Genomic DNA, 17,299 nt, shown 5'->3' with positions numbered 1-17,299 from the left:
CCAATGCCCATGGCCATGCAGAATGCTAGAGATGGGTCAGGCCAGCTAAACTGGGGCCTGGGTGTCAAGGGTCTTGACTATCACACTAAGAAATTGGACTTTATTATTGACAGAAATAAAGAGCCATTGATGGCTTTTAAGCAGGAATCAACATGGTCAAGGTGGCAGGAAAAGAAGAAGGAGGTGAGCTAGGAGGCCATTGTGGTGGTCCAGGCAAGAAGACTAGAGAGCAGATGGAGGGATGGGCAGGAGGGGAGTAGACTCTGGAAAAAGAAAAGAAGAGACAGAATCCATGGAACTTGGGACCCCTGGGCATTGGTGTGAGGGAGAGGAAAGGTCTCTGATTTGCAGCATTTCTATCCTGACCCCTTCTCACCTGCAAGCCCACCCCACGGTCGGTGCCACCATGAGATATCATACCTGGGAAACAAATGTTCTGAGGCCTTGTCCTCAGGGAACCCCCACCCTGATCAGAGTGACCAGATTTACTCACCTTGACAGCTCAGGGCTGGTCATGGGGCAAGGTCTGGAGTGTGGGGCTCAGGTGGTCAGGACAGGGGATGCTCAGAGGAGAGAGAGACGGGGGAGGGAGGGAGGGAGAGAGAGAGAGAGAGAGAGAGAGAGAGAGGGAGGGAGAGAGAGAGCGAACGAGAGCTATAGGGTCGGAGCAATCAAGAAGGTCTTCCTGAAGGAGGAGGCCTAGCACTGAGCTTCAGGAAAGCTGGATGATATCTATGAACACATAGAAGATCATTTTTCTGCCCTTTGAAGCACAGGCAGGATCATGGTCTGCCTCACCTCACACAGACTGTTCAGAGGCACTGTAAACCCCAATCAGGGAGGGACTGTTCATTTCACAAAAGAACTTACTCTCCTTAAATACTTTTACTTTTTTAGTTCAGTGACATCACCATCACTGACCCCCACAAGTTGAGGTAGCCCCTCCCTTTCATGAGCACTAATGTTGGTAAGGAAAGATGGTCCTAGGTATCAAATTCAGAGCCCATCTTGGGAGTTGGGCACCATGGCCAGGGGTGGGGAGCAGGATTCCTCTTCCTGGGAGTCAGAATCAGTGTCAGACCAGGGCATTCCCTGACTCGCTTGGCAGGGGAAGGGCAGGGCCCTGCCAGGGATGGGCCTTGGCCGAGGAGGAAGGAATAGGCCAGTCACAACCCTGAGTTTGAAGAATGGATGAGCTCCAGGCACCAAACTAAAAAGCAATTAAGCTAATAGAATCTTCCCCATTGATTTTGCTCTTTGGCAAGTGCTCTTTCCTAATTCCATTGCTTCAAACTCATTGGGCTCAATGGAAGTGGGTTTTTAAGTAACTTAATTATTTCAGAACACACTGCCTCCAAAAACAACCTAAGGTTCCCCCTCCAGCTCTGCAACTCTGTGCTCTGTGAGCTATTTATTTTAATTAGCTTTACATTGTATATCTAACATATGCTAAAAAGAAAATTTCACAGACAACTGCTCATTAGTCAGAGAGCTAAACCCTGATACAAATCACCTCCAAACAATGGAACATTCAGCATTTGTAATCCACCTGGGGAGATCAGAAATACATAGTGGTGAAGGCAGAGCAGAGGCAGGCTTGGAGAGCTCCCAGCCTTCGCTGGTGGGAGGACTTCCTCCTGGTTGGAGCTGGCGTATGGAGGGGGTGGCTTAGGAGCCAGACCTTGACAGTTAGAGCTGAGATAGAGAGAAAGGCAAATATGAGCATTTTTCAACTTTCCTATCTTCCCCTTTGATAAAATCTGCACTTTTGTACACAGGGCATTGCTGCTTGAAATGTCTTTCCACACATCTTGTTCCAACTTGAAAACAGAGGCTGGTTCTTGAACATATAGAGACATCACATGGTGGCCTCCCAGGCAGCAGCAGCCCAAGGGAAGCGGTCCAGCCCTGAGTCCCCAGCATTCCCTCATTCCTGTTTACCACTACTTGATGTGGCCTAAATGTTGAGAACAGAAGGCTTGAAGCCAGAACTTTTGGGTTTGAATCCTCTTGTCATCTTTGTTTCCTTGGCCAGTAGCTTAATCTCTTTGTGCCTCAGATTCCTCCTTTTTGAAACGGGTTCATATTAATGCCTACTTCATGGGGTGGTTGTGGAGATTAAATGGACAGGTGTATCCATAGCAGTTAGAAGAGGGCCTGGTACATGAGAAACACGTGCTATGTAAGTGGTAGTTATTATTAAAATGGAAGTGCTGATATTGGTGAAGTATGGATCTCATAAATATAAAACAGTTGAGATAAGGATGTAAATTATGTGGCATGCTGAAAGCAGTAAATCTTCAGGCACAACCCAGTGCTCACATTGGATTCAGTTTTGAAGCAAATGAACAAAATGAAAGTGTACAAAATGCTAGTCAAAGATTGTATCTAAAATGGGTTTTAGCATGCCTTTAGCTATTACGTAAGATGAGACTTTTGTGCTATTTTCAAATAAATAACTTACATGTAAACTTTCAGATGCACATTGTATTTCCTGGCCTAGGAGAGCTGAGGTGTGTACACCTTATCCTGTGTGCACCAGGGAGCCAGGGAGGGCTCTTGAGGAGGAGAGTGACCTGACTCTTGGCAGCTGGCATTTTTTTGTAGGGAATGCCTACCGAGAATGCTTGGAGAATGGGACTTGGGCCTCAAAGATCAACTACTCACAGTGTGAGCCCATTTTGGATGACAAGGTGAGTGGCTCTCACCTGCCTTGACCCCAGGCCTCACACAGGTTTGGGACTCAGAATGAGCACAGAGGATCCCAAGGTGGGCAGACCAGTCCTTGTGTCACCCAGCCACTCCCTTCTGTACCTCCTGCCCCTGCCCCCAGTGTCCTGCCCTGTGCTCAGTGACACTGTAGAGAGACAGAAAGGGGACATGAAGTCCCACCTTCAAGAAAGCTTGAGCTGCTAGAGGACACAGCCAAGGAGGCATGGGACACAAAAAGGGAATAACCGTGTGACTAATGCTCCCAACATCTTAGAGGCTGTGTGACTGCACACCCTCCTCTCCCTCTGGGCCTCAGTCTCCCCATCTGGCATTCTGATCCTGTGACTCCACATGGAAACAAATGCAGCCCTACAAGGGCTGTCCCCACAGGTAGCTGGGCCATGCTCCGCCTCCCCAGCCCTGCTCCAGCTCTGACTCTGGAATTCGATTCAGTGCTGCTGAGACACTGAACACCTCCCCTTGAAGCTTCGCCTCATTCCTGATCTGAAATGATACATCTCAGCCCCATCCTCATTATCCAACAGTCCTCAGTGGGGCTGGAACTTTGCCCCAGATGACGTCCAAATTCACAGGGAAAAACATTCACCCACCCTGAGAAACTGATTCTGCAAAATGTGAGCCACAGAGGTTCTGCAGGGAGATCACTCAATGGGCAGGGCAACCTCCAGCCATCGGTCCTCACCCCCATTCTCACTGCCCTTCCAGCAGTGGAGAATCAACATGGGGTGGCCCTCCCTGGCAGGAAGGAGTATTTCATCACTGACTTTGTTTCAAATTGCCAACACTTGGTGATAATTAAAAGTAAACTGACTTTTATCCAGTTTGAAAAGAATTTCTAAACTCTCTATAGAAAATGCACCCCCTCATGCGGTCTCCAGGGCAGACTAATCTCAATGCACCCCACCCCAGGCCTCCTATAGGCTGTTGCTTCTGAGGCAGGATGGCAGGTTGGCCCCATTGCACAGACATCAAAACTGAGGCCCAGAGATATAAATCAACTCACCCTCAGTCGCTCAGCCAGCTGGGATCTGGGCTGAGACTAAACCCAGGAAAGGCATTCTAGAGTCTAGAATTTTTTAAAAGAATCTGTACCCATACCTCTCAAAATGTGCCCCTAAAAATGCTTGTTGGTGCCAGGCACAGTGGTACCAGCTACTCGAGAGGCTGAGGTGGGAAGATTGCTTCAGGCCAGCAGATCAAGGCTGTGGTACACTATAATTGCTCCTGTGAATAGCCACTGGACCCCAGCCTGGGCAACAGAGTGATACGCCATCTCTAAAAAACTAAAAATAAAATAAATGCATGTTGGAAGGCCTTAACACAGCCATTTATAAGAACAAGAGCTACCCAGGGCCAACAGGAATGAGCGCTAAGTGCCAGGCATGGCAATAACACCTGGAGCACTTCTGCCCCAAGGTCAGGACACAGAGGTGGCCAAGGCTGGAGTCCTCAGCCCCACTCCCACGTGCCCATGCCTGCATCTGCCCTGCCCATGTCTGTCTGTCCAGCAGAGGAAGTACGACCTGCACTACCGCATTGCCCTTGTCGTCAACTACCTGGGCCACTGCGTATCTGTGGCAGCCCTGGTGGCCGCCTTCCTGCTTTTCCTGACCCTGCGGTGAGTCCATCCTCCCCCCTTGCTTTCTCCTCGTCCCTCCTCCTACACCACCTCCTTCACATCTTTCAGACATTCTCACCTCCATTCCGGGGCCCAGCAGATAAAAGGGTCAGTGGATCAAGGGGGGTTTGGGAAGGGTATCAGGGCGTGGATCACCAGCAGGCATGTGGGGTACAGAGTGGGAGCTGGACTCAGAGGCCCAGGCTGAGTCTCTACCTGGCCTCAGGGAGAGCCCAGTCCCAGTTGACCCCTGACCCCAACTGACCCCTGACCTGCCCCTCCCACAGGAGCATCCGCTGTCTGCGGAATGTGATTCATTGGAACCTCATCACCACCTTTATCCTGCGAAATGTCATGTGGTTCCTACTGCAGCTCATTGACCATGAAGTACACGAGAGCAATGAGGTCACTCTTCGGGGAGGCTTGGGGCTAGACCTGGGGGGCTCTGGGCTCCAGGGGCACCTATCTGTCTGTCTGGTCTCTGCTTGGACCCCCCCCCTTGACAGGAAGCTCACTACCTACCACAATATCCTTCTTCATCTTGGGAAGCTTTTACTCTTACAAGTGCTTCCTAATGTTGAGCTTCTGGAACTCTACCCCATTCCTGCCCCCACTCTGAGAACAGATCCCATCTGCTCTCTCCATGCTCAGAGACAGACCCCTTGGAGATGTGCACACAGAGACTGATGTTTCCCAGTCCCCACTGCTCTCAGCGGGTGACACCTGACTTCCTGGCTGCTCCTTGGCTGACCCAGGGCCCGAATGCTGTCATATGGGCCGTGGCTCAGGTGCAAAACCAGGCCTGAGCTCATCTCCACCCGAACCACTGTCCCACCAGAGCTGGGCTGGGAGGAGCAGGAAGCTGGCAGGCTGGGAGCTTCACAAAGCTGACTCCAGACACATTTATCCTAGTCCACTACTCATCTTGTGGATTCAGGTGCCCTCAAAGACCCCTTTGAGAAAAAGAGACTATAACTAACCTCTGTTGAGCTCTCCGTCACTTAATCCCAGTGAGAACAGCAGGTTTCATTTTCCCCATCACAGAGACATGAAACTGAGACTCACAGAGGTGAAGTGACGGGCCAAGGTCACATGTTGTGATGATGCCTCTATATATGGGGCCATCCCACATCCCAGCTATCCACCCTGGATTTCTGTCCATTGCTGTGTACTGTGTCCAAGCCATTGTAAAACTGTAGACTAGTCTTGGGCCATCAAGATGGTGAGCCCTGTGGCACACCATCAGAGACGTCTCAGTACATTCCCGTTGGGTGGCCTGTGCCTGAGCAGACACCAGCCTGATGTGATCCTTAACATGGCCCACATAGAACCCTGCCTCAGAACCAAACAGGTTCAATCAAGCTGAAGGTGCCTTCCAGCTCCAACGTGAGCTTGTACTAATAGGACATCATTAACCATGGAGGAAAAGTAGGGTTGGGAGGAGGGGCTCGGTAGCTTCCCACCTCAGCAGGACTTTCTCACAACAAAGGAGACAGAAGCCACAGGAGGCTCAGAGATCAGAGACTGTGCAGGGGAGCCCAGAAGCAGCCAGCAGCTCAGCACAGGAGGGCTATCTGAGAAATGGGGCTGTCAGAGCCACACAGACAGGATGGGCATGTACAGAAGCAGAGCCCCTGTCACACAGCTCCCCGGACCTTGAGCTGGCTCCATCATTCCCCACGTCCCAGCCTTTGCTCTCAGGGTGCCCTGGGGATGAGCCTGTGGGGAAGATGACCAGGTGGGGTCTGTTGAGAGGAGCTCTGGCCTGGAAGCCCAAGGCCTGAACCCTGACCCTGCTGCAGCCCACTGTGTGGCTCTAAAGGGGCAGGGGCTTCCCCTCCTGGCCTCCTGCAAGGTGCTTGGGAAGGTAGCCTTGCTCAGAGGGACAGGGACAAACTCCCCTCTGCTGGGAAGGTAGCACAGAACCACAGCAGGCACAAACACAGCCACAGCCACAACACACCTCCCCTCATGCCTGCCTTTGCAGTGTTACTTTTTGAGATTCAGAGAGGTACAGTGACTTGCCGGGGGCCCTGTACTTTGCAAGTCTCCCTCCAGAGCCAGTAATGATTGTGTCAAGTCCAGAAGCTCCCAAACTCACAGTCTTTAGAGAATCCCCTCCCTGGCCGCAGCCCTTCATACACCCTTGACTTACTTTACTCACTTTTTTCTTCATTTTTTTCTAAATGAAATTCCATATCCCATCCCTAAGTGGAAGCAGGTCTGACTTGCTGTGGATTGAGAATGACCTAAAAAAAATTAAAATGAAAACACAAGATGGTTGAATTCCAACCTCTGCCTGCAGAAAGCTCAGAGCCAGACTCCCACTCTCTTTACTAGAAAGAAAAAGTAGAAAGAGTTAGAGAGAAATTAAGAAAACACACTGGTGCCAACAGAGAGTGGCACCTTAACTAAATCTGAAAGAGTGAAAGAGCACTGGGGAAGGATGAGGCTTTTTGGAGTGAGGTTTGCTGGTATTTCATAGCATGTCCACGAACCCCCTCTGGGATGCCCTGTGTCTTGTTGCCCTGCCTGAGATGGGTGTGTCCGCCTGGGCCCCAGGCAGCCTCCTGACAGTCCCTGCCCTGCACACAGGTCTGGTGCCGCTGTATCACCACCATCTTCAACTACTTTGTGGTGACCAACTTCTTCTGGATGTTTGTGGAAGGCTGCTACCTGCACACAGCCATCGTCATGACCTACTCCACCGAGCGCCTGCGCAAGTGGCTCTTCCTCTTCATCGGATGGTGTGAGGGTCCCGGGGGCAGCAGAGCCTAGTTGGGGGGAGCACTTCTCACCAGGCCATTTCCCTTTGTCTTGGGTCCAAGGACCAGAGCCCGGCCCTGCCCTCCACCCCCAGCGCAGTCCCAAGGATAAAGCTACTTCCTTCCATGCTGGTGAGGAAAAAGCAAAGGACCCTCCAAAGGCTATTCTTCAAACAGTTCTTCTCCCCATGCCAGGAAGGACCTGTCCAAAGACTTCTCTATCACAATCACACATCCTTGCTTGGAGAGAAGGGGTGGGGGCATGGACCAGGGGTCTAGGGACAAGGTACCTTTGGGGTCATGGGTGGCCTGCTGTTGGAAGAGTAAAAACATGATCCTACCCCACTGTGGTCCCCCACGGTGTGCCCTACAAGGAGGTCCTTGTCCATCTGTCCCCTGCAGCCGAAGTCTGTCTTTCTTTCAGGCATCCCCTGCCCCATCATCGTCGCCTGGGCCATTGGCAAGTTCCACTATGAGAATGAACAGTAAGTGAATGGGCAAGCCATGGGGGGTCATGGAGAGGGGCGTGGGGGTGTTAAGACAGATCAGCCTTGGCTCCAGCCAAGCCATGAAGCAGGAATTGTAGACACACTGAGATAGATCCACTTTCCTGTTGTCCTTAAATTGAAGAAAATAACCCTGCACTCAGAGGTAGGGCTCAAGGAACTTTGTTGGATTAAGTTAGGAATTGTGGTTCCTGACGTGCACCCCATCACGCACAACCCCTTTGGTCTTTGTAAGGCCTCCTCAGACCTGAATGTGGCAGGTCTGGCCCTGGGTATGTGGAAGGGGTCAAGGGCACACATGACATCCAGAGCTGTCCATGAGCATTTAAAGAGTCCATGGGCATTTCACAGAGCTTGTTTTTTTTCTGAAGTCTCAGTTCTCCCTATGCCAGAGGCCGTGATATGCTGAGCCACGGCCCAAGTGACAGCAACTCTGGCCATGGGTCAGCCAAGGAGCAGCCAGGAAGTCAGGTGTCACCAGCTGAGAGCAGCAGGGCCTGGGGAACGTCAGTCTCTGTGTGCAGACCTCTCAGAGCCTGGAGAGAGCAGATGGGATCTGTTCTCAGAGTGGGGGCAGGAATGGGGTAGAGTTCCAGAAGTTCAACATTAGGAAGCGCTTGTAAGAGTAAAAGCTTCCCAGGAAGAAGAGGGCTGCCTGGGTAGGTAGTGGGCTTCCTGTAAAAGGAGGGGTCCAAAGCAGAGACCAGAAACCCTGGGAGACAGGGAAAATCCTGTCTGATGCAGGTCTGCACTGGATGACCTCCAAGATTTCAGAGGACAGAGTTGCCCAAAGTCGACGGCACCTCCCTGTGGTCCAGTAGTTGCTGGCAGACCCAGACCCTAAAGCCTCTCCCCTGTCCAGCATCCCCAGGGAATGAACTAAGCCTCTAGCAGCCGGTGAGGCCAGCTAGGCCACAGCTCCCTTCACTCAGTACACAACCATTGGCTCAAAGACCCAAAACCCCAGGCTGGCAGTAGGAAGGCTCCTCTTCCACATCTGCTGCTTTGTGTGGCCGACTGAGTGCCTGGCACACGGAGCAGCGGGTTTTAAGCAACATGGGAACAGGTGGCCTAAGGCAGTTGGCCCTGGGCCAGCAAGGGGGAGCCCAGCTCTCCCTTTATTCCTGTGCCTCCTGCATGCCCAATCCTGTGCCTAGCAATCCACAATGGGGCAGGGGAAAGAGGAACAGGAAGAGACCCATGGCCCCTCCTCAGTCTGGCTGGGGTGATCAGACCCAACATGTAAAGCAAAAGAGGGCCTGGGTGGGTGAGGGTGCTCAGTGGGGCTGGTATTTCCACCAAGGCTTTCCAGAAAGGGGCAGTCCTTGAGGTTGGGTCTCAGGAAGTGTAAAGCTGGAGGACCCTGGGCCCAAGTCTGGGGGGGTGGTCCCCCAGCTCCAGCTCAGCAGGCCCCCTATAGCCACCCCATCTTTGCAGGTGCTGGTTTGGCAAGGAACCCGGTGACCTGGTGGACTACATCTACCAAGGCCCCATCATTCTCGTGCTCCTGGTAGGTCCTCAGTGGTGGCTGGGATGGGGCTGGGTGTCAGGAGGACAGCAGAGGGCCCACCCAGGCAGAGACTCTAGGAAAGATGTGGCGTGGGCAGCCCTGCACACCCACTCTGTATGCTGTCCCCATACCCCGTCCATGCCACCCTGTGCCCCAGTGCCACCCAGCCGTCCCTTCCTCACGCTCAATGCCAGCGCAGCCCCACACCCCTCTGGTGACCTCAGGGCTCTTTCTCTGGGTGGAGGAAGGATCTGACGGGTTGACTTCTCGTGCCCTCCCAGTCTGACACTGTACAGTGCTAAGACAGCTAGGTGAGCAGGCAGCTAGTGACAAGAGAAGAGTGTGCAGGCTTCTGTTCATTCCTAATCTGCATTCCCCTCGGCCCCCAGCGACCCGCTCTGGGTTCAGCCCACCACCCCCAGCCTGGAGCGGTGGATACCAGGATGAAGCATAATGAGCAATTGTTCCTTGTCCAGCTCCCCGCCCTTTGCCAAATGCATTTGCATCTGATGTATAATTGCCACACATCTTTAGTCCACAAGCTTTAATTAAGAGGGAGTTTAAGTAGAGGCTGCATTCTGCAAAAGAAACCCATTATATATCATACCTTAAAAAAAAAAAAAAAAAGACAGACATACAAAAAAGCCCCGTAAGAAATTGGCATTTACGTAAGACTTATTTCAGGCTCAGTAATTACAGGCTCCTATGTGTACCGGCTTGCTTAAAGGGGCCACAGTTCCTTCTGGGAAACTCAGTGAGAGTGCCATCTCCTCCTGCACAAAGAAGGTGCCAGGTGGTGCTTTCTTTTGTCTACCTTGGAGACAATTATTTATCTCTTTTGTTTTCTTACTCTCCTTTTTCTGTGACTTTGGGTTTCATTTGACCTCCATCTTTGGAATGTCCTTGATATATGTGAACTGATGATGACTAGGAAGGCTTCTCACCCACAGCTGGAAATTCCACTGTCAGGGCTTTGTTCACTTCAGAGGAAGAAGCCAGGTTTTGTCAGCAGCTAGTAGAAGGTTTGTCCTTGAACTCCCAGCTGCAGTGAGTCACTCACCCCTCAGTGTGAACAAAAACCCCATGAGATCCATTCCCTCCCAACTAGCTGCCAAGAGCCATCCTGGAGGAATAGAGCTTTTGATGAGCCAGGGACCGAGCCAGGGAAGGTTGGCCTTGATGAGTGACCAATAGCAGCAGAGAGTGAGTCCCAACTGTAAAGATGTTGGATAGGTGGTGAGGAAATGCCAAGAGAAAGAGACGAGGAACACAGTAGCTCAGTGTCAAGAACCAGCTCCCTGCTTCCTCTTCCATACCCCTTCTCTGGCTCCACCCCTGCCTCTGTGCTCACAGGCCCTTTCCTTGTCTTTCCCTTGGGCCCAGCTCTTTGTACCAATAGGGGCTTCCAGATTCCAAGCTGAGCCCTTCCAGAAGCTCTACTTACATTATTTCCAACCCTTGCATCTTCAAGTCCTAAAAGAAGTAGGGTTCATCTATAAAATGCTCTCCATTTTTATAGATGAAGAAGCCAAGAGAGATGAATTGGTTTGCCCAAGGTCATCACTAATAGCTGGCAGAGCTGAGGCTCAAAGCCAGGTCTCCTGCTTTGTCCCCACCATCTGCCTGCTGTCCTCGAGGTTGGATACATGCCATCCCTACACCCCCCAGCAGTTCACAGCTGGATTTCTGCTGCTAAGAGACACTCACTTATTTCTGGGTTCTGAGAAGTGAATCATGTGGTTGAGTTTGCAGGAAGCCTGGCTGCCTGCTGGTGTTGTCACTGTTGGTGTCATGGGAAAGGGATGTGGCAGTCACTAGTCCAGACACAGGTCTTAGTGCTCTCAGTGAGTATTTCAGCCTGTGCTGATCTTCTAAGGCAAGCTCTGTGGTTAGCCCCATTGGGGGCAGACAAGGAAGCAGGAGCTCATGAGGTTAAGCAACTTGCCTAAGGCCACGCAACTGCAAATTGGAACAGTCCAAATTTGAGCCATGAGACTAGGACTTGGTGCTACAGCTCATTTGGGGGGTGGGCCTCATAAGTTCTTAGCCCAGCTGCCATTTCTCCAGGCATCTCTGACACCTTAGGAAAGATATAATCTCCCCCACCCCCAACCCCTGCATGCCCCCAGCTAGTCCACAAGCCCTCTGCAAGCAGGGGCTGTGACTGCCTGTCCACTTCCCCATTGCTGATGCCTGGCTCAGAGCCTGGCACATGGTCACTTGATTCATTGAATGAATGAACAATTAAATAAAACCAGAAACCAGGCTGAATAAGGGCAGGGTCCAACAGACAGTTCTTACTAAAGAAATGGAGTGTGTTTTTAGGGGGGAGGTGGAGTCGGAGAATGGAAAGCTGGAGAGCTCAGTGTGGACAGGGTGACCAGAAGGCTCCCTCAAGAAAGAGGAGGTGCCTGTTGTGGTGTGAAGAGCGAGGCTGGGAAACAGGCTCAAAGGAAAGAGGGACTTTCAGGCTACATAGACACAAGCTGAGATGAGTGGGGCCACATCACTAAATGCTGCCTAGTATAAGGATGGGGACAAAGCCTTGTCTCCCAGATGCTCCACACTTGACCCTGTCCCTGACCTTGCCTCAGTACAAGAAGCAGGGCCCTATAGCCAAGAAGTACTCAGTAAGCACTTGTTGACTGAATAGATGGATGGGTTAAATAGTGGGTGGACAATTGAATAAGCTGGTTGCTAGGTAGATGGATGGATGAATGGATGGATGGGCCAGTGGATGAACACATAAAAGAGTAGGTAGATAACTGAATGCATTGGTTATTGGGTAGGTGGATGGATGGGTAGATGGATGGCTACATTAACGGATAGTATAAGAGTGGGTAGATAGCTGAATGAATTGGTTGTTGAGTAAGTGGATGGAAGGATGGATGGATGGAAAGATGGAAGGATGGATGGATGGACGGATGGATGGATGGATGGAATGATGGGTGGATAGATGGACGGATAGATGACGGATAGATGGATGAATAGATAAAAGTAGATGGGTAATTGAATTAATTTGTTGGTAGGTAAGAGGCTAGATGAATAAAAGTGGGTGGATAATTGAATTGATTAGTGGGTTGATGGATGAGTGGAAGATTAATATTGAATTCAAGAAAATGTGGCAGAAATGATAATATATTTTGATTCCAACAGTTTCTACTCTCAGAGAAGTCAGGAAGAATCAGAAAAGGTCAAATACTTTGTATTACTTTTATGAGAAAATTAGGATTCACTTACGTGTTAAGGTGACTTGTGTCCCATGATCCAGAGGAATATGACAGAACCCAGGAGCTGGAAATTAGGTGAGCCCTAAGAGAAAGCTGGTATCAGGTCACGGCAGCCCCACTAAAGGCTTTCCACCCCCAGCCCTCCCTTGGGCCCCCAGGCCATATGACTGTGTGGTAAGAGAGCAGCAGGCGTTGGCTGCAGCAGGGTGTGAGCTCTCCCTGCCCCCAGGGCCACCCGAAAGCTTGGGGAGCATCCAGAGGCTACAGGTTGACAGTATCAGGATATCTGCCTATGTCCTGTGTCCCTTCTCCCAGCCAGGATTCAGAACTTGGAAGGGTAAGAAGGGCCCAGCCCAAGTGTAAGAAGCAATGGATTTTCTAGACAGAGGCTCAGGGGTGTGTGTGTGAGTGAGTGGGTGTGCATACATGAGCCCGCAGATGCTGATGGGCTAACATGTATCTCCCTCTGGCCCATGAGCGCCTTGTCAGGAAACAGCCCCACTGTGTCAGGCCAACACACACTCCCTTGCTTGCCTGCCTATGCTCGGAGGCAGATGAAGAGAAATGCAGGCGTGCTGTGCCCCAGATCCACGCTCACGCGTGCACAAGCTCTGTAAGGCAAACACACGTGCACAAGTGCTTAAATGACAGACCTGCAGACCCACACCACAGCTCCCAGGTGACAACACAGTCACAGTCACAGCTGACACAGACAAACAAACACTCGCAGGCCTACAGGGACCCGCACCCAGCAAGAAGCGGCTGAGGAGCCAGGCAGGCCAATTCCAGGGCTAGGGGCTGGGTGGGGCGGCTCTGCTGCAGAGGGAAGACTCAGAATGAAGATAAATGGGGCCCGCCCTGAGCCCTCAGAACCAGCCCCGCCACCCATCCATCTTCCCTGCCTAGGGTGCCTGTGAAGGCTCTGGAGTTCCTGGGCACAGGGCGGGATGCTGGCAGATTAATCACTCATTCAGCAACTGAGTTATTAATCCCTCCAACTGGCCTTGTCTGCCCCACCAGGGCAGGGCTGTCCTCAGTCAGAAGGACCTCAGGCCGACCTGGAGCCGGAGATAGTGCAAGAGACTCAGAGAGCCCCTCAGTCAACAAGTGGGGACCCTGTGGCAGAGAGAGGAGGGGAGCTTCTGTAGGGTACCTGTGCAGGGGAGAGGATTGGAGGCTTTCTAAGCCTCAGGAGGCGTGCCCTGTGTTCTCGGTCATGACCCACAGAGGCTGCCTTTCCTCCTCGGGCCTGGGCTAGAGACGCAGGCTCTGGAAAACAGGGCTGTCTCCCCATCCTGGGAAGGGAGGGGCCGAGGCCTTGGGATGCTGGCAGGTGCTGGGGGGAAAGGTGCAATAGGTACGTGCGTGGGACATGGGTTTCCGGGGGGTTGCGGGGAAGGGGGCTGCCTCTCGGCTCCTCTAAGACACATGGTCCTTCCTTTTCCGTCTTTCCCATGCCTGCCCTCTCTCCAGATCAATTTCGTATTTCTGTTCAACATTGTCAGGATACTAATGACAAAGTTACGCGCGTCCACCACATCTGAGACAATCCAGTACAGGTATGTGAGGCAGTGCCCTGACCCTGCAGGGGAGAGGGGAGGAGGTCATCAGGCCGTCCTCCTGCTTCCTGGCAGAGCCCTCTGCCCCAGGCCTCAGCCAGGGAGCTCGCTCAAGCTTCTGGAAGAAACACCACCACAGGGTCTCCCACCGTTCCAGCGGGTGAGGCCTGCCTGCCGCGCGGGCTGAGACCTGCATCCACATCCCACCCCCAGGAAGGCGGTGAAGGCCACCCTGGTGCTCCTGCCCCTCCTGGGCATCACCTACATGCTCTTCTTCGTCAATCCTGGGGAGGATAACCTGTCGCAGATTGTGTTCATCTATTTCAACTCCTTCCTGCAGTCATTCCAGGTAGGGCCTGTGACCAGATGGGGGCCCCACAGTGCGCTTCCCTGAGACTGCTCTGCCAGCTGTGCCCTCAATAGGATGGTCCCTGGGGACTGGCACAGCCGTGGCTCAGTTACATCCACAGAGTTAGAAGCCCGTGGACACTCAGCCTGGCCTGGCCCCTGTCCAGGGTCTGGGTCCTACCAGCCTGCACCTACTGTCCCGGCACCTGTTCTAAGGATGCAGGCAGTCCAGCCGAATGCTCTCAATAATGTCACACAATATTTACGTCACCCACACGGATCAGCTTCCACAGCATCAAGCAGATGGTCGCCATGTGACCCCCTTGGTCGCCCACCTCACAACTTCCCGTTCCTCCTCCACCTTCTCCCTCTGGGTTCTCCTTGCTGGGCAGGCTCTGGAGGGGCAGTCTGCCTGGCTCCAGGCCTGTGATCACTGCTTACTCAGAGTAGGCCCTGGAACATCTGCACCTTGAGGCTAGGACGCCACCCAGCTGACTCTAGGGGTTCCTGGGTCAGAGCATTCCCCCACTATCCTGTCCCCAGTCCCCCCCTCCAGGCAGAGCAGCTCCTCCGCCAGCTCATTCCTGACCACTCCCTCCTTTCCTTCCTCTCCAGGGTTTCTTTGTGTCTGTCTTCTACTGCTTCTTCAATGGAGAGGTATGAGGCCAGGGCCTCAGGGTGGCCTGGGCTATCCAGCTCCTCAGACTCTACTCCAGGGCGGCTCCATTGGTGCTGCCCAGCCTTGCGGGAGTGCCAGGGAGGGGAAGGCTTGAGATACTGCCTGGCCTCAGTGGAACAGGAATCTCCCCGCAGGGGCTGGAGCCAATTTAGGTCAACCGTGCAGGCCCGAAATGACGTGCCAGTGCCGCACACGTGCACTGAGAGAGCTGGGTGAGCAGGGGAGACCAGGCCACATGGAATAGAGAGGCCAGAGCAGAGTGGTGACAGGAGAAATCTTCCAGAAAGAGGTGAGGTGTATGCCATGCAATCAGGTCTTTATGGACTCAGAGAGCAGAAGAGAGACCAGCACATTCCCTGCTACCTGCCACAGAATAGCCCACACCCTGAGACCAGGCTCTGGGGAGTCAGGCAGCCATGAAGCCTGGCACCAACCATGTGGCCCAGAGCCCCAGTGCAGCTGACACGGGGAGGAGCACGCTCGTACCTGGGCTGGGGTGGATGAGGACATAGAGAAAAGAGCAGACACAGGCCCCAGGGCCCGGGAGCTTCCCAACACTCCAGAGGAATGCACTTGCCTGTCTCTGCACAGGGCACTGGCGAGGTGTCTATGCAGGCCTGCGTCTCTGTGGATGAAAGTCCGTGAGCAGATACAGGTCCTGTGGGCTGGATGAGAAGAGAGGGAGCCAGTAAGGAAAAAAACAAAAGTGATGTTTATGGAACATTTATTCTGTTTGAAACAAGTATGAGGCAAGGATGCAAGGAACATTATCCAATTTCCAGAAAAATTCTTCAATTACCAAACAAATGAAGCAAAAATGACACCAGATACAACCAAGTTTAGGAATGCTCAGAACAGAGCGCTTTCCCTTTCAGGCAGTAAGCCCTGTGGTTAGTCAGGCAGGAGAGTCTAGCAGGTGGTAGGGAAGGTGAGAGCTGCAGAGGGGACCGTCTTCAGGAGGGAGGAGGAGGCGCTCCAGGTGTGTGAGCTGGGCACCCGCCATCAATGCCCTGTGGGAGCGGGGGCCTGGGAAGACTAAGGGGGCCAAGTCTCCAAGCTGCACTCTCTGGTCCCAAGATAATAATTTTGAAGTGGCAGAGTGAGAGTCAGGGAAGGGAAGGCAATGTGTCCAGAGGACACTGGATGATCTGGGAGGACTGTGGAGTCAAGCCTCTCCAGGAGAAGACTAAGGAAGGGGACCCTTGGAGAGAGGCCACAGGGTCAGGGAAGGACTTCGGTTTTAGAAGCAGGCAGTTCCTTGGCATGAGGGTGGCAGTTGACCCATGAGGGCAGAGATCACGGGAGGAGACTGTCCCGGAAGCTCAGGGTTGGTCTCTGGGAGCTGGCTGAGCCTCTGCCTCCCACACAGGTGCGCTCAGCCATGAGGAAGAGGTGGCACCGCTGGCAGGACCATCACTCCCTTCGAGTCCCTGTGGCCCGGGCCATGTCCATCCCCACGTCACCCACGCGGATCAGCTTCCATAGCATCAAGCAGACAGCCACTGTGTGACCCCCTTGGTCGCCCATCTGTGCAGCTCCCACATCCTCCCCCACTTTCCTCTGGGTTCTCCTTGTGGGGCAGGCTGTGGTGGGGCAGGAGATGGGAGGGGAAGAGACCAGCTCTCCAGCATGGCAGGAAAGAGGGGGTGTGGCAGCCAAGGGGGACTCCAAGGGACAGGACCAGCAGAGGCTGCCAGGCTCAGTGCGAGAGGGAGCAGAGGGAATTCCCAGGACCCCCTGAGAAGAGCTGGTCAGATGTCTGCAGGCATTTGCTCATCCCAGTCTCTCTGGCCAGAGCCTCACTGTAGAGAGAAAACTGAGGCCCAGAGCAGAGAAGGGCCTAACAGACAGAGCTATTCACAGTGGCAGACAAGGGGCTACCCTGCTCTACTCACAGTGCCAGCTGCCAGGTGATGGTGTGGCTCTGTGCCGGCCCTCGGCCTCACACTCAGTGGTGCCCCGCAGTTGGTGGGGTATGCCAGCTGGAGTAACGGATCAATTAGGAAGTCCTATCCCAGGGTCTGTCACCTAGAGAGCCTCACTTGTACCCCACCCTTGTTCCTCTGTCCCCTCCCCAGCCATCCTCCCACCCCTAGGGCTCCATGAGGGATGCTGACTTCCAGGATTGGCTTCCTCTCTTGGGAGACCCCTTCTCTGCCTAGTCCACAGATTAGGGAATCTAGGAAGACACCATCAGGGCAGCCACATTCTTAGGTCAACCAGATGTATGGTACAGGGCAAATCAAGGAGCAGAGGCATGGAGAAGGGAGGTGTGGGATGGGAATAGCAGAAACCAACGATATCTTCAGTGATTGAAACTCATCCCCCAGTGCCCTTTGCCCTCCAGCCTC

General features: G+C 53.0%; 1 protein-coding gene across 6 annotated transcripts in view; it reads left to right on the top strand.

Annotated features, from left to right (window-relative positions):
• The window catches only part of CRHR2 (corticotropin releasing hormone receptor 2), a 33,357-nt gene extending 16,058 nt beyond the window's left edge, over positions 1 to 17,299 (top strand). The window contains exons 3-12 of one of the 6 annotated variants that reach the window (XM_037737939.1): positions 2,608 to 2,693; positions 4,245 to 4,351; positions 4,639 to 4,756; positions 6,947 to 7,100; positions 7,541 to 7,601; positions 9,060 to 9,132; positions 13,836 to 13,921; positions 14,135 to 14,270; positions 14,885 to 14,926; positions 16,318 to 17,299. In XM_037737939.1, coding sequence (XP_037593867.1) covers positions 2,608 to 2,693; positions 4,245 to 4,351; positions 4,639 to 4,756; positions 6,947 to 7,100; positions 7,541 to 7,601; positions 9,060 to 9,132; positions 13,836 to 13,921; positions 14,135 to 14,270; positions 14,885 to 14,926; positions 16,318 to 16,458 — 1,004 coding nt within the window. In that variant the 3' untranslated portion in view covers positions 16,459 to 17,299. The other 5 variants (XM_017527105.2, XM_017527106.2, XM_037737942.1 and 2 more) reach the window with 5 other exon arrangements.

The sequence above is a fragment of the Cebus imitator genome, unplaced genomic scaffold (assembly GCF_001604975.1).
Source record: "Cebus imitator isolate Cc_AM_T3 unplaced genomic scaffold, Cebus_imitator-1.0 Scaffold45, whole genome shotgun sequence".
Classification (NCBI taxonomy): domain Eukaryota; kingdom Metazoa; phylum Chordata; class Mammalia; order Primates; family Cebidae; genus Cebus; species Cebus imitator.
The sequence above is the reverse complement of the archived record's forward strand: the minus strand, read 5'-3'. Positions and strand labels throughout refer to the sequence as shown.